Source organism: Bombus bifarius, unplaced genomic scaffold, assembly GCF_011952205.1.
Source record: "Bombus bifarius isolate JDL3187 unplaced genomic scaffold, Bbif_JDL3187 scf7180000009537, whole genome shotgun sequence".
In the NCBI taxonomy this organism is placed as follows: domain Eukaryota; kingdom Metazoa; phylum Arthropoda; class Insecta; order Hymenoptera; family Apidae; genus Bombus; species Bombus bifarius.
This window is the reverse complement of record NW_022885185.1, coordinates 51,703-66,074: the sequence shown is the minus strand read 5'-3', so window position 1 is coordinate 66,074 and position 14,372 is coordinate 51,703. Positions and strand designations below refer to the sequence as shown.

Below are 14,372 nucleotides of genomic sequence, written 5' to 3'. Positions count from 1 at the left end.
CTTTGTTATATGTTGCCAAGGTTAATCTTTCGTATATGTATAATTCTAATTTTGTATATGTATAACACCTATTCATTGTATATTTCTTCACACACATTCATTTGTATTATTGTATATTATTTCACACAACATTAGCCTCGCTGTACCATTCATTTTCCCAATGTTAGCTGCATTTACGGTAATGAGGCACGCGCATAATATGCGCGCGAAAGGTATTCGCCAAAGCAATACAATATCATCCATGCGTTATATTCGCGTTGAGTATCAATATCTCACTCAGTCGTTATTTCTCGTTCGCTCATATTAATTCCCGAAACAGTTAGTCAAATAAACATCCAGATATGATTTCTACTGTATTTACACGTATGTACTGTCATGAATATTTTCGATTACGAACATCAATGAAACTAAAACTGATCACTGCGGTTACAGATACAAAAATCACACGAGAAGAAACATAATAACCACATTCTGTTGATTCTTCTGTTTCAATGTCGTTTTTATCAGAGTATTTTAATGTGTCATATGTAGCTGAAAATGCAGGGAATCTGTTAGACTCAAAGATGTAAGTATTTTGAAAAATTGTTGAGTGGTACAGGACTGAAGAATCCTTTCGGTAAAAAGACTAAAGATACGATTATGTATCGAGAAGCAACGTTTTACAAAGTAATGAAACATCAGATGTTTAGCCTGAGAATCAAATAGAAAGAGAAGTTTGATAACGCGATTGAAATCAATTGACAACGTAGATACTGAAGGTTAAAACTTCTCTGTAACAATGGAAAATCTGTAAAGTGTGATTATAAAAAGAGATAGTCAATATATAAGAGAGACGCGTGGGAGAAACTCTAAGGTAACGGAAGAAGGAAGTAAATAGCGAAATGGTGGAAATTCGTGATCAAAGAATGCTAATTAAGTTCAAACGGAACTCGGGAGAAAATTAAAACCAGTTGCAATGTGAAAGAAGTTGAAAGAAATTGTAAAACAATAGCAAAGTGAGCATAGGAAATTATCTCGTACAACAGACTCATACAAAGACTATGAGAAACGTAGCGAAGGAATTGAAGTAGCTGAAGCGAACGCTCATTATAAATACAAACATTCACAGGATGATAATGTCGTAGTTCTATCGCGATAGATTCATCAAATGTCAAATGTAATTCAATAGTGTTGTTAGGCTAAATATGCTGCTGCCATATAACCAGCTATGAAACATAATCATACATATATTTGATTTCTGATTAGGATTCACAGTCACGATGTTGTTCTACAGTGGCTACAAAAAATGTTTGCTCATCACACAATATTCATTATAGCATTTACATTCTACTTGCTTAAGTGCAAGTATATTAAATTTCGCATCATTTAGTAATACTTTAGCGCGACTAAAAAAATTTGGTACTACGAAAATGAAACGTAGAAGCTAAGAAACGTACGTACAAATACAAAAATTGAATTTTTTTCAATTTCAAATTCAATTTCAAATCCATTTTTCTCGTCTCAAGCGATTTAAATTTATCTTCTTTCGATTTATTTTTCCACCTAGAATCACTACCCGACCTCTTGTACCATGATTTCGAACACACCCTGTATATTTGTTCCTAAAGTTTTCCCAATGAATTCGATCTCATTTCAAACGTCAGTTGTGGAATTATACATGTTTATTCATTGATTGGAATTCTGCTTGGCTTTGGATTGGAATTGATTGGCTTCTTATCACATGAATAACAGATGAAGACAAGTTATAAATATCGTCTCGTAGCAACGGTAATTGTATAAGCGGACGTTGTTTTATCCCATATCTTGCGCTTTTCCTGCAGCTTTAAGGCAGAACCACGTATTTACTATCGAGCATTTTTATCGCCGATGTCACCCCGTACTGGAACGTGTTATTGTCGTCCCAGTTGGAAATTATCCAGGGTACGACCGCTGCCGATTTCACCGGAGATCTGGGAACAACGCAAATATCAATATCTGCTACCGCGCATTTTCCTATAGGAGCTCGCATTTCATTGGTATTAAAGATATCCGATATGCATGGAATTGCGATTGCACTTGGACAGCCGCGTTAACTTGTTCTTTCTATCTACCATATTCTTAAACGTTTCAAACTTAAAGGTCGTTTAAAATTTATTATCCACGTTGACCGAGGTCTTGTCGATCAATCCAATTTACATACGCAATTTAATCTCGTCGAAATCAAATAATTGTGAGCACTGCATTCGGAAGAAACTTGTATTCTAATCTTGGTTGGTAGAATCGTGGATCTGAGAATCGCGCACAATTCCCCCATTCTACGGATAACAGTATTTGAAAGTAAAATCGAATTAGTCTCGTACAGAGTAGAAGAAACGGTTCATAGTGTATTTCAATGCGTTTACTGTTGAGATTTTCACAGTTTTCATTTTTACGCTGCGCTGGCTTAATTCGAAATTTAAACGCTAAAAGATTGAAACCCTTTCATTTTGTAAGAGACTTTGCTACGACTCTGCCACTCTTACGTTTTCGCTGGGTCAGTTCTTTTAACTCAAGCACACGAGGCTAACCAGGAACATTTTCTCGCTTTTACTGACCTAAATCAACGGAGAACGAACGGCCGAGTTGCAAAGCTCGTAAAATTGTCGCATGAGATCTCTCCTTTGGTAATTTCCGATATCTATGATCTCGTCACCCTCGTGGTCATATGCTTTTTGCCCTGTCCCGTTCACGTGCTCTTTAATCCTTTCACAAGACAGGTCCCATTTTTATTCCGGCAAAGTGATATGAATTCTTTTTTTCTTTAATGTTACGCGCGTACACAGAGAAGTGCATGCACGCGGAGCAAAAATTGGTGCTCTTGATTAATTTGTCATGCAATTTCCGTCATTACTTGTAATTTCCTGTAATCACTTTAATATTCACACGTAGTATATCACGCTTTTAAGCAGAAAAATAAATAAAAATATATGTTCTGATCGTTGGAATTTTTACAGAAAATTTCACTCGTTGCTTACAACATTAATTTGTTATACAGTTACAGTCGTTATTTTTAATGTCGTATAACTACTTTAATATTCAGCCGTATAACCCTTCCATGCAAACGTATGGATTTTAATTAAGTTACTTACTGAAATTTGTACGGAAGGTACTTAACTACATTATCTATAGGTGGAATATCGAGTAAAAAATTGGCTACTTTAAAAATTAGAGAATATGTTAGGACTGTTAAATATCCTTGTGAAAAATCTTTGTATTTACTCTCTTGGTACTCTTTTAATCGACCACTTAGTGACATTCAGCGCTACTTTAATGGACCATTACATTGCTTTAATGTATCACAGACAATTCTTTGCGATGTAATATTCCATTTTATTCGTTTAATTATCACCTGTTATTTAGAGTAATGTATCGATTGTCCCATTACGTTTGAACTGTCTGTAATTAGCTATTGCTTTGTAATTTTATCGACAATATAATATCTTCTTTAGATATTATAAGATTTTTCTAAAAGATCGATGTTCGTTGCTTGTTTAAATATTATGTGATTTCGAAAAGAGTATCTTTCGGTATCGTTGATACGATTTGTATTCAGGATCGAGGAAACCACAATGTAAAACGTATTTTTCTATCTGAAAATCTTCTCCTTGATTAATATAATACTTCAACATTTTTATATAATTAACTTTCTATGATATAAAACTTTGTCCCCTGTCAAATAATAACAATTTTTAAATTCCTGTCGAATATTGAAGCTCTTTTCGAAATTCTTGAGATTTTAGTACCAAAGTATTTTGTATAATTTCATCGACCTCTTTTTACTTTTTGTTTTGTCAATCGATTCGGTATAAACTATATGTATGAGCATTATGCAAAGGAACAGGCAAGGAATTTAAAATATTGTGCTAAGTAATTGATTATGGAAGCAAAGCTTGCAAAAGGTAAAAACAGCTTTTGGAGAGAATACGCAAGGTAAAGAGACGAGGAGAAAAGTTAAGAAAGAAAGCCAGTATGAAGCCATGAAAATGCGTTAAAGTTTCCTACTTAGTTTATGATGGAAATTTGGGTTAAAATTTTGCAAAGTTATTGGCTATTTTATATGTTTTCGTATGTAATTACCGATAACCACTGGTAGTAATTACCCGATGTTAAATAATAATAATAAATATGAAATAATTAAACGTATGTAATTGTGAAAATCAGTGCATGAACCTTATTTGCAATGGCTTTTGAACAAGAACCAACATGACATTAATTGGCAGCTTCTATAGAAATGTATATTTGGAAACAATAAATGAAAGCAGATTTTTGTTTGCAGTAGAAATATAGTCATTAACGGTGGCCAATAGGTAAAATGGCAGTTACAACGAAAGAGTAACGGTTTGTGCTTTTGTTTAATGCTAGAACCACAACGGCGAAAATTACCAATTCGTAATTTGTCGTAAAAATTTTGTAGGTTGACAACGATGCATTTTTAGAGATCCAAACGAGTTTTCGTAAAATATACGAATAGAAGCTTGAACGCAGGGAATAGGTGAAACTTTCAAACGAGAGATACAAGTTTTAACATTTTTAATCGTCTGAAGGATCGAATGAATGGATCAATGAATCGTAATAGAGAGAATATTTAAAGATAAAATATTCAGAGATAAAGAAGAGAGATGACCAAAGAACTGATATATTTTTATGCTATTCTAAGTTAACTGAAACTTCAGTTTTAGTTCTGTCTCATCCTAACCCTAATCTACCTAAAGCTAAGTCCAATTTCTAGTCCATCAGGCTGAAATAAACAAAGAAATTCATACTTTAGTAATTCCAGTATTAAAGTTTCGCAATGGATCTTCTGTGGCAAGTTGTTCATAATTTTGTATCTTCGTATGGCGCGGTGTGCACGGTGTGTAGGATCGGTATGTAGGTTAGAACAAAGCAGCCACCTTGCTGCCTTCCTTCCTCTGTAACGTAACCCCTGTTCGAGCCAAGTTAACTCAGTCGAGCTAACATATCCCTGGGATTTAGGATTATTTAAGTCGGTAATAACAAAGCTGGCTTCGGTGTCGTTCTCGTTTTCCTTGCAGTTGTTCACGCTGTCAGACGTAACACCTCTCTATTCCTCTTCTCTGTCTTCCGCGCCGACTCCTGCCACTGCCCTCTTTAACATATACAGTGAAATTTAATTACTTCGAGCGGGCACTCGCCAAAACTCCACTTGAGCGTGTAATAATTTCGTCGGAAGCCGAGAGAAATGCCGGGAATGAGGAGGATTGGGAAAACGAACGCTTCCCAAACCCTCGACAGGAACTCGCGACTAGCAGAGATATTCTAATCCTTCCCGCTTGCTTCCCCTTTTAATCCCTGTCTATCTGTACACCTTGCCTGCACCGCGATTAATCGAATTCCCACTTTTTGCACCTCTTCCACGTCTTGGATGCCGTAATCTTCCTGCTAATGACTCGGTTACGGCAGCCCCATCAAATTTAACGCGATTTAAGTCGATTTCATTCGTTACATTTCTTTAGTCGTTCTGCAAGTTTTGTTAATTTCGTTAAAGAACGAACGCAAGAAATTGTCAGCGTGTGTGCCGGCCGACACGCGTGACTTTGTCGAGCCGCGGCTATCGCTTCGTCTTTTCTTGTTCGCAACGAGAACGAGACGAAGATCGGCGTTAATAGCGGGCCTCTACAGAATCATTAAGAATTTTCTCAGCTTCTCAGGATGGGAACAAGTCACAATCTCGAGGATCAAAACAAATTGTACGGAATCAATCTGGTCATGTCTCTTGGAGAAATCCGATTTGTTCTAGTTCCGATCTTGTTCCGATATGTGATGAGTGCAGCACAAAAATGATCGTCGATCATCTCGTCATATGGTGTGACAAATTTCTACAATAGGGAAAATTATAATATGTTATTTCGAGTAAATTTTGCTCTGATTGACCTGTTATTTGGTACAATCCTTTTATTATACAATTATTATACAATATTTTTGATTATATATTTTTACAATATTTTATCGAAAATTATTATCGAACAATTTGCTAACTTTAGTATTGGAATTTGTGGTATTAATAACAGATTTCTTAGTTTTCAATGTAACCATTCTGAATATTCTTCTGTTAGTGTGATATTTAACGTTGAGAATATCATGTAGGTAGCTTTTGTTAGTTGCATTTAATGTATATACGTGTATAATATTAAAAGTTTCGTACATATTTTCATGGCTAATGTAATCAGCTTTTTGTAAAATATGTCTCAAGTTTCAAGAAGCAATATATCTTCAGCATTTCCCAGTTGCAGATCTTCAGAGAAGTTACGATTCGGGTATACTTCAAGTTTTAAACTTTAACATTTTCACGTTTCGACCAGAGCTTCAACTTTTTTGCGCCATTCATCATAGCGTATCTCTATGTGACATCGTATATTTTTTCAACGTTATTATTTTTACATTTTTATATCTCTGAGTATTGAAATTTCTTAAACGTAGCATACAGAATAACGCATAAATAATATTTCACTGTTTGCATGTTTATAACTAAGCTAGCAGGGGAGCATGTAGTAGCAGAAACATCACAGAAGATCAGATGTTTGATGCTGTTGTTCGTGAATAAGTCAAAAGTTCCCAACTGTACTTCCTTAACCAAAATTCTTTAACCAAGAAATAAAATAGCTTTTTTTGTAGCAGCATAGGTACGCTTAAAAGCCGTGGTTACAAAATTACAAATATTTTCTCATTTTTGTTACAATTACATATATTTTTTAACGATCAATGATAACAACTAGATAGCATTATTAATTACATATTAACGAGTATATAATTTTTGGTGATTTAAATCATTTTTAGTTTGTACATTTTTTCTACTTTGTTGTTGTTTGTACATTTTGTTTGTACATATTTTTGTTTCAAATGTTATGCATCCTGTGAATACCATTTACGGTGTTGCGAATATTTTATCCTACAGCATACTGATATCAATTTAAAAGTAAATACACAAATACACTAAAATTAATAAAATCTTAAAACAGTTAATTCTGTTTATCGTGCAAATAAAATATGAAAATAAAAGTAATATTGTTCTAATGAAGGTAATCATCGCGTAGCGGCACATGAGCCAACGGAAGACTCAAATCGGAGCGACTCATATTGTTGTGCCTTGGAGTGTCAACATTGCTTTAATTTGCTAGGTTCAAAAGTAAACAAACTCCGAACAAAACATTATCGCCCTTCGTAATCGTCAACCAGAGTTACATTTGGACTTTTTGTAAACTCCCCGATCGATATAAATAGACGAACGTGCTCTCTAGGACAATCAGTATAACGGAGCAGTATAAGGGCTCATCATAGCGGATCATCATAGCGGATCATCATTGCGAATCATTGTAACGAATCATTTTAACGAATCATTGTAACGAATCATTGTAACGAATCATTGTAACGAATCATTGTAACGAATCATTGTAACGAATCATTGTAACGAATCATTGTAACGAATCATTGTAACGAATCATTGTTGTGAATCATCATAGCGAATCATTATAGCGAGTTATACAGTATCATTGAGCAAGTGACGGTTACTTACAGGTCTCTGTGCTTGTATTTGAAGTGATTTTAATATACACTGACTATTACAATTTTGTCACTCGTCTTTTTGATAAACTAACGCGTTTAATAAACCACCTCAATCGTATTTCATGCAAATTGTGAAAACAGAATGTTTCTGTTTATATGCTCAACGCGCAACATTGTATCTACATACTTTAGTTTTGTTATTTCATGTGTTGGAAAATACGCGTATTAAATGCTTGTAATTGTTGAAAATGGCATTTGAACTTTGCGCTGTGTATCAGCACTACAGATTACGCAGCATACACGTGGTATACTAATTAAGAAATATTAGAAAAATCGTCCTAACGTAGGAAACTATGGATGTGATTATTGATATTCCTAATTAAGTTTGGCAAACGTCAACGCTTCGATTAGACAAGGTTTCGTTTTAATCGATTATCGTTGAAATTATATGGCCACTGATTAACAAAGTTATACGAAGACTTACAAAAGACATATCGATTAATAGATGTTCGTTTGATCGAGACTTTCTAATTTAAAACACGTTCCATAATTCCATCTTGGAAACGATATTATTATGCCACAAGAAAATAACTTGCTTCGGTGCATACAAGTAATAAATCATAGCTACGAGTTGAAAAATATTTTCGTTAAAAAGCTATTAGCTTAAAACACATTTGAGTTCGTTACTATTAATCTTGGTTCGATATTATATAGTACATCTATGTACACTTATATATTTTTGAAAATGTCACGTCTACTTTTACTACTTTACCTTTTTCTAGATTTTCAATTATTAATTTTTGATTTTCTCAACGAAAGTAACAAATTTACTCGAATGCTCAAATGTTCAGGAACAATGCTTTTGTAGTTATTATCGCGATATGCGTTTGTCTTATCCCTCTACAACTATTTTCAAGCGCTTTAAGGATTTCTCAAGTAATAAAGTAAAATGCGTTTGTAATCCGCTCTTTCATGTTACCTACTGTTGTTGGTAACTGTTCATAAGCTGAGGATTCTTCGTTTTACATAATCCCACAGAAAGAAATCCGTGGCTCCTAAATCAAGGGATCTCCGTGGCTATTCCGCACAGCCTCCTCTATCAATTCAATGATGTGGATAATGTTCATTCGCAGAGTTCCAAATACAATGATCACAGCGGGGTAGAGCCCTATCGTGTTGATATCAGTATCTGTGCAACGCTCTTAAGTCAAAGTCTTCGAGCAGACTTGGCCTTTCGTATCGAAAGAGAATGAAGTACATTTTGTATGTTTAACCCAGTTGCATACAGCGAAGAAAATATTTGTAGAAACATTTCACGTACACATGAGAACAACAATGAGAGAAACTGAGCACACACCCTCTAAAGCAGAATAATTTTTGCAAAATTGGACCAAACTCGATCTTTTATCAGAAGTTAGGGGAATTAGTTTGCTAGATTCGCTAGATTTGCTAGATTCGCTAGATTTGCTAGATCTATTAGGTATAGAAATTTTTTTTGAAAAACGTGCAATTGGTCGGAATCGCAAAGGTAAGGTAAATACGATTCCTTACAACTTTTTTATCTGGACCTGTAATTAAATTTAAACAACACATTCTAAAGATTGTGCTCATTGATATAACGAATAATCGACTGTTCGAATACTTTGCTCTACAATCTTACAAAATTCAAAATATAAAACACAAAAATACAAAATACAAAATACAATAAAATCTTACAAAATTCAATCACGATAATTGTATCTCGCTACGATGCTAATATTTTACAGGCAAAATATTTTTTACAATATGTACAGTCGTGAGAGAAAGTGATTAGTTGTTGGAATTTCTGTCATACAAACTTACGCTGTTACACAAATTTACAAATTTTCTATGTGTCTTACGTAATTGCAGAATCATGAAATTTCTAAGTTTAGAGCGTTCTATACTCGTGGGATTAAAGAATATCGCGCTGCGGATTCTACGTGTAAGACTTGACGAGGATTTGTGGCCGAAAAGAAGAAACACATTTTCACGTGTACCATGAAAAATGTACTGCCGGAAAGTGATACATGAAAGATATCCTGGTTGCCGCACCATATTGTGGTCACGTATATCTAGAAAAAAAAAACCAGAACAGTCTCCCTTCCTGTCATAGTTCATGGCTCTTAAAATGGACTCTGATGTCCAACCGGAGTAATAATTTTTCTTAACGGTTACTTTAACCCCGTTCGCTCTCCGCGTTCTTGTCCCGACCTTTTACTTCGCTATAGAATCTTTACTGCTGTGAACGGTATTATTGAATCGATGAGTCTGTCGTTTCGTTTAACAGCTGGCCCCGTTACGATTTAGTTATAATGGACTTTAAAGATGACACCTTGTTTACTTTTTTAGTGGTTTCTTGTTAATTTGTTGCGTGGTTAAAGCAAATTTTTAAATAACTGTGCAAGGAAAGAATTGTACTTCTTTTATTGCAGAAATATTAAACCAGTTCTTTTTCTAGATCAAAATTGTTACTGTTGGTAAATGTAGTCTTTCTTATATTTTGTTGGATGTTGCTGTTGTATTTTAATATATCAAAATAATGTTACATGGAAAATTTTGGAGATTTTAATCTCACGTTTTAAATAAAGAAATATTATTTCTTCGAATATAGAAACGAGAAAATTGTGTATTTTATATTGTAATAAAATAGACATTCTATAATTAATCAACATTAATAATTGTTTCGTATCTCACAAGAAATACAATTGAATTTTGCTTATCTGCAGCGTTAATATTTCAGACGACGTTTATACGCGCTGTGAATATGAATTAACTTATTTTGTGAAATAATTTGAGAGAGGTAATACTTTGATGTCTTGAGTAAATACAATTTTGTTTTCAGTATGAAACTCCAGAGTATAACCATTCTCTTATCTTCGAGGTGCGCTGTACGAGCTCTGCAAAATATCGTAGCTCGAGTTCTTTTCCGCAAATCCCATAAACCGAATCATACTATTTTTCTTACGAATTATGGAAAATGAATTTATTGTCATATAAATTCACGCCTGATGTTTTTCACGACAAGTTTAGAAAACTTTCTTCTTTATTCCCTCCATTGTACCTTTGTTACATTTCTACAAATCATGTTATCCATGGTACACGCCTGCTTTATCGATATAAGTCAGACAGACCAAATAATTTAATACGACTTCTCCTTTTCTTTGTTGCTTCGTCATCGAAACTGAATACGATAATGCGTCGTTGCGCGCGTGTATCCAACAGTCTGAGAATAGTAGGAAATACAGCTTTACAAGCTTTAGAGCTTGCAGCACAGATCAAAAGATTAACCAATGGACAAATTATAAATAACATTCGATCAATGTGCGACGACGCGACTTTCTATACTTCAAAGACTTGTCTGTCATAATCCCCGTTTGAAAGCTATTTCGAGATGCAAAAGCGAGCGAATAACGAGCACACATAAAACATCAAAGAGGATTATTTGAGTTTGACCAAATTTACCGGCGTTAATGAGTACAAACTTACATTCATCTAAGGTATCTATTACGCTAAACACCATACGCGTTTCCCATGTCGATACTCGTCGCTACGAGTATATACATCAAACGTTATTTCTCTGTAACGAGGACATTAACAAGCATCGAGTTCCCTTTTCGTACAAATGTGTTCTCTGGTTGATCTTTGCTATCTCGGTTTCTTAGGCTCAGATCTACATACTCTTCCTAATGAGTTCACCAGCAGATCCTATATGAAACTCCCTCGTCTTTTCCTCCCTTTGCTTCTTTTCTAACGTTACAATGACATACTCGTTTTAATACAACTCTCATGAAACTAAAATTTAGCGATAAAGATATTCGTGTAATTTAGGCAAGAAGACAGTTTATCTATCTGCAAGAAAAGATATCTTTTATACTTTGGCTAGAAGATCGAGCAAACTTTTTTTAGATAGAAATTGGGCATTTTTTACAGAGGTAGATATGTATTTTTTTTTAATCTATATGTATAGTGATTCTCTAAAAATCGTTTGAACAAAATCAGGCTAGTAATAGCTATCTTTTTTAATTCAAAGAAACGTTTAATATCGAGTAAAAAAGAAAATACGTAACATATGGTAGCATTAAATGATGAAATGATTTAGAAATTCTTCTATTAATGTATTATCGTCAAATGATACGTCAAATTTTATGTATGAATTTATCTTAGTCAGAATATGGTAATAGTAAAAATGAAATAATTTGAAACAAAAGTTACATCAACCTGTTATAATGCATTGTTTAAAATTCATATTCTGTAGAAGTATTAAGAATGTGGTTAAAACGGTGCAATGTATGCATAGTAATTTCTAATGTATTCCAATGTATCATAATAAATAGATAAAAGTTGTTACTCGAGGAAATTTGTTTATCCCAGAAAACGTACGGTGTGTACATATTATGAGAGTATGTACATAACTTTCTCGTTTCCAGGTTGTTCTAGATATAAGACAAGCCGGAATTACAGGCATGAACCGATTTCGATTTATCCATCCAACATGTATGGCATCTGTTTGGTTCACACAAGGTGCAGGTAGCACAACATGCCATGCGGAGTCGAGGTTTACCTGTCATCATGTATATTCGCTTAATTAGCTGATTCTCGTACCGCAGATGACTAAATTGCTTCAGTCTGTGCCAGGAAATTAACAATTCCATCTCAAACAGTCTCCCGTTTTTCTTCTTATTCTTTTCTCTTTTATTATCATGCACACTGACATATTTAGTTCATAGAGTTTCATTTTTCTATTTTTTACTACCCTTCAGGTACGAAAAAAGTAGTAACTGAAAGATTTTATTTCGCTTATATTCCTCAGCAGATTTATTACAAATTTGGGAAACTTTAGTTTGTCATATTGTTTTATACAGCTTCTTCTTCTCATTCTTCTTTCGTTTTTTATTCTGACTGGACAAATTGTGCTATTCGTCAGAATACTTGGTTTAATTTATTCCTCGAAGTGCTGACAGACCAAATATTTAATGTATAAAAATCAGTATTGTCTTTAAATGTTACAGATAATTCTTGAAAAGGTTTTGTTTTTGCAGATTTTTATGCGAAATTTAAAGACGCAAAAGTGCGCAATACATGTAAATACAATATGCAAGAGATTCAAAGTGACCTACTTGGGATTTTTTGCTGGCTAAAACGAATCTCCATTAAAATTCTATTTCTTTAATTCTGTCCATGAAAGCATAAATCCGCATAATAACTCGCAGTCTGGTAATGAGTAATTCCATGTACGTACAGGGCAATTATAAATATGCGGGCACCGCTTATAGGTTTGATCCAACATAACAAGAGAATAAAAAAGCTTTATGCGCGCAAACGTGGACTGAGTTTTGCAGCTGTAAATAATTAAATTTTGCGCTGCAAATATTTGTACGCGTGCAGCCCATCACATACCGTCGTAGGCATTTGGCGAGTGACATTGTGACGTGTTACGGAATGTTCCCAGTTGTCCAGGAAATGCGTATGTCCGAGTAAAGTACAGACGTGTCTAGCGTAAAATTAAATTGTTTTTAACTTGGAAAAATTGACACCGAGATTTACGCGCTTTTACTACATTGTTTAATTAAAATCTCACGTAACAACAATAAGGTACTACAAAATATACGTTGCAGTCGTTTTTATTATTTATTACCTGACTGGAATTTACATCTAACTCAAACGCAAAAAGCTCTGACAAGATATATACTGTTACACATATAATATTAAATTAATTAATTAATATTTGCACGTATGTATCTTGCAAACTATAATGGTAATTATACACGTGTATGTGAATCTACTATGTGTATATAACGGGTGATAACATAAGTCAAGATCATTGAAATCGATGAGCTGTATGTTCTTTTATTTCATTTCTATTATAATTTATAATTCGATACAATCAATTAAATTTTATAATTCTATTTTAATTTTCATTATGTACGTAATATGTTACAATATTGTAAAAAATAAGGTGGAGATATCAGCCATATCGCTTGTGTTATAAATACTATATCCGGTAGATTTATTTGTTCAACTTATTGCAGCTGTTCGTGTACGCAGAGTGATCTAACGCAAAAGTTTTATAGTAAATATATAAATATTAGTATAGTAAATATATATACGTAACGTATAAAGTGAAATTGTGTATAAAGTAAAAATCATAATAACATTTTACGTTGCAAAATGTCACGCCAGTAAATTTTTCGTACCAAAGTCAATCAACGCGTGTCGATGTTTTTTTCGGAATATTTTATGTATTTCACTTCAATAATGCCCTTTTATTCAAATTTTATTTAGGTGTATTTTAAACAAAAACACATTTATTATTCCATGCATAACAAGGAGATTGAAGGCAGTAAAATAAAATATGCTACAAGATATTGTTACTGGTTATAAAAAATGCATATTGGATAAAACTTTTATCGTAAAAGTTATCGAGTAGTATTAAATTTGCAATCAGTTTTAGTTATAACTGTTTTTTTTATTTTACAACTGAAATATATTTGTATGCCGATAAGAAGTAGATTATGTAATTAATAATTCCTTTTAAGCGAGAAATTCTTCTTCCATATCACTGATTCAATTTCAAAGAAAATTGTAGTTTTCGATTTGAAGTATTAAAAATAAAATAATATATTTCGAATTTGTAAGAAGCGTGGATAACAAATTGCACTATTTAACAATAATATCACGACACCAATTGAATATCTGCAATTTTTCGAAAATTGTAATGCGATCTTCACATTCAAAATGATTCAGTCAAAAATAGCTCAAATCGTACGTATCATTTCGAAGCTTCTGGCATTTTTTTTATCAATTTTACTTCA

At 33.5% G+C, this 14,372-nt stretch overlaps 1 protein-coding gene across 3 annotated transcripts in view; it reads left to right on the top strand.

Annotated features, from left to right (window-relative positions):
* LOC117215350 overlaps window positions 1-12,269 on the top strand; it is a 53,808-nt gene extending 41,539 nt beyond the window's left edge. Inside the window, exon 3 of one of the 3 annotated variants that reach the window (XM_033461716.1) lies at window positions 11,988-12,269. In XM_033461716.1, coding sequence (XP_033317607.1) covers window positions 11,988-12,149 — 162 coding nt within the window. In that variant the 3' untranslated portion in view covers window positions 12,150-12,269. The remainder of the gene's footprint in view (window positions 1-11,987) is intronic. The other 2 variants (XM_033461715.1, XM_033461714.1) reach the window with 2 other exon arrangements.
* The last annotated feature ends 2,103 nt before the right edge of the window (window positions 12,270-14,372 follow it).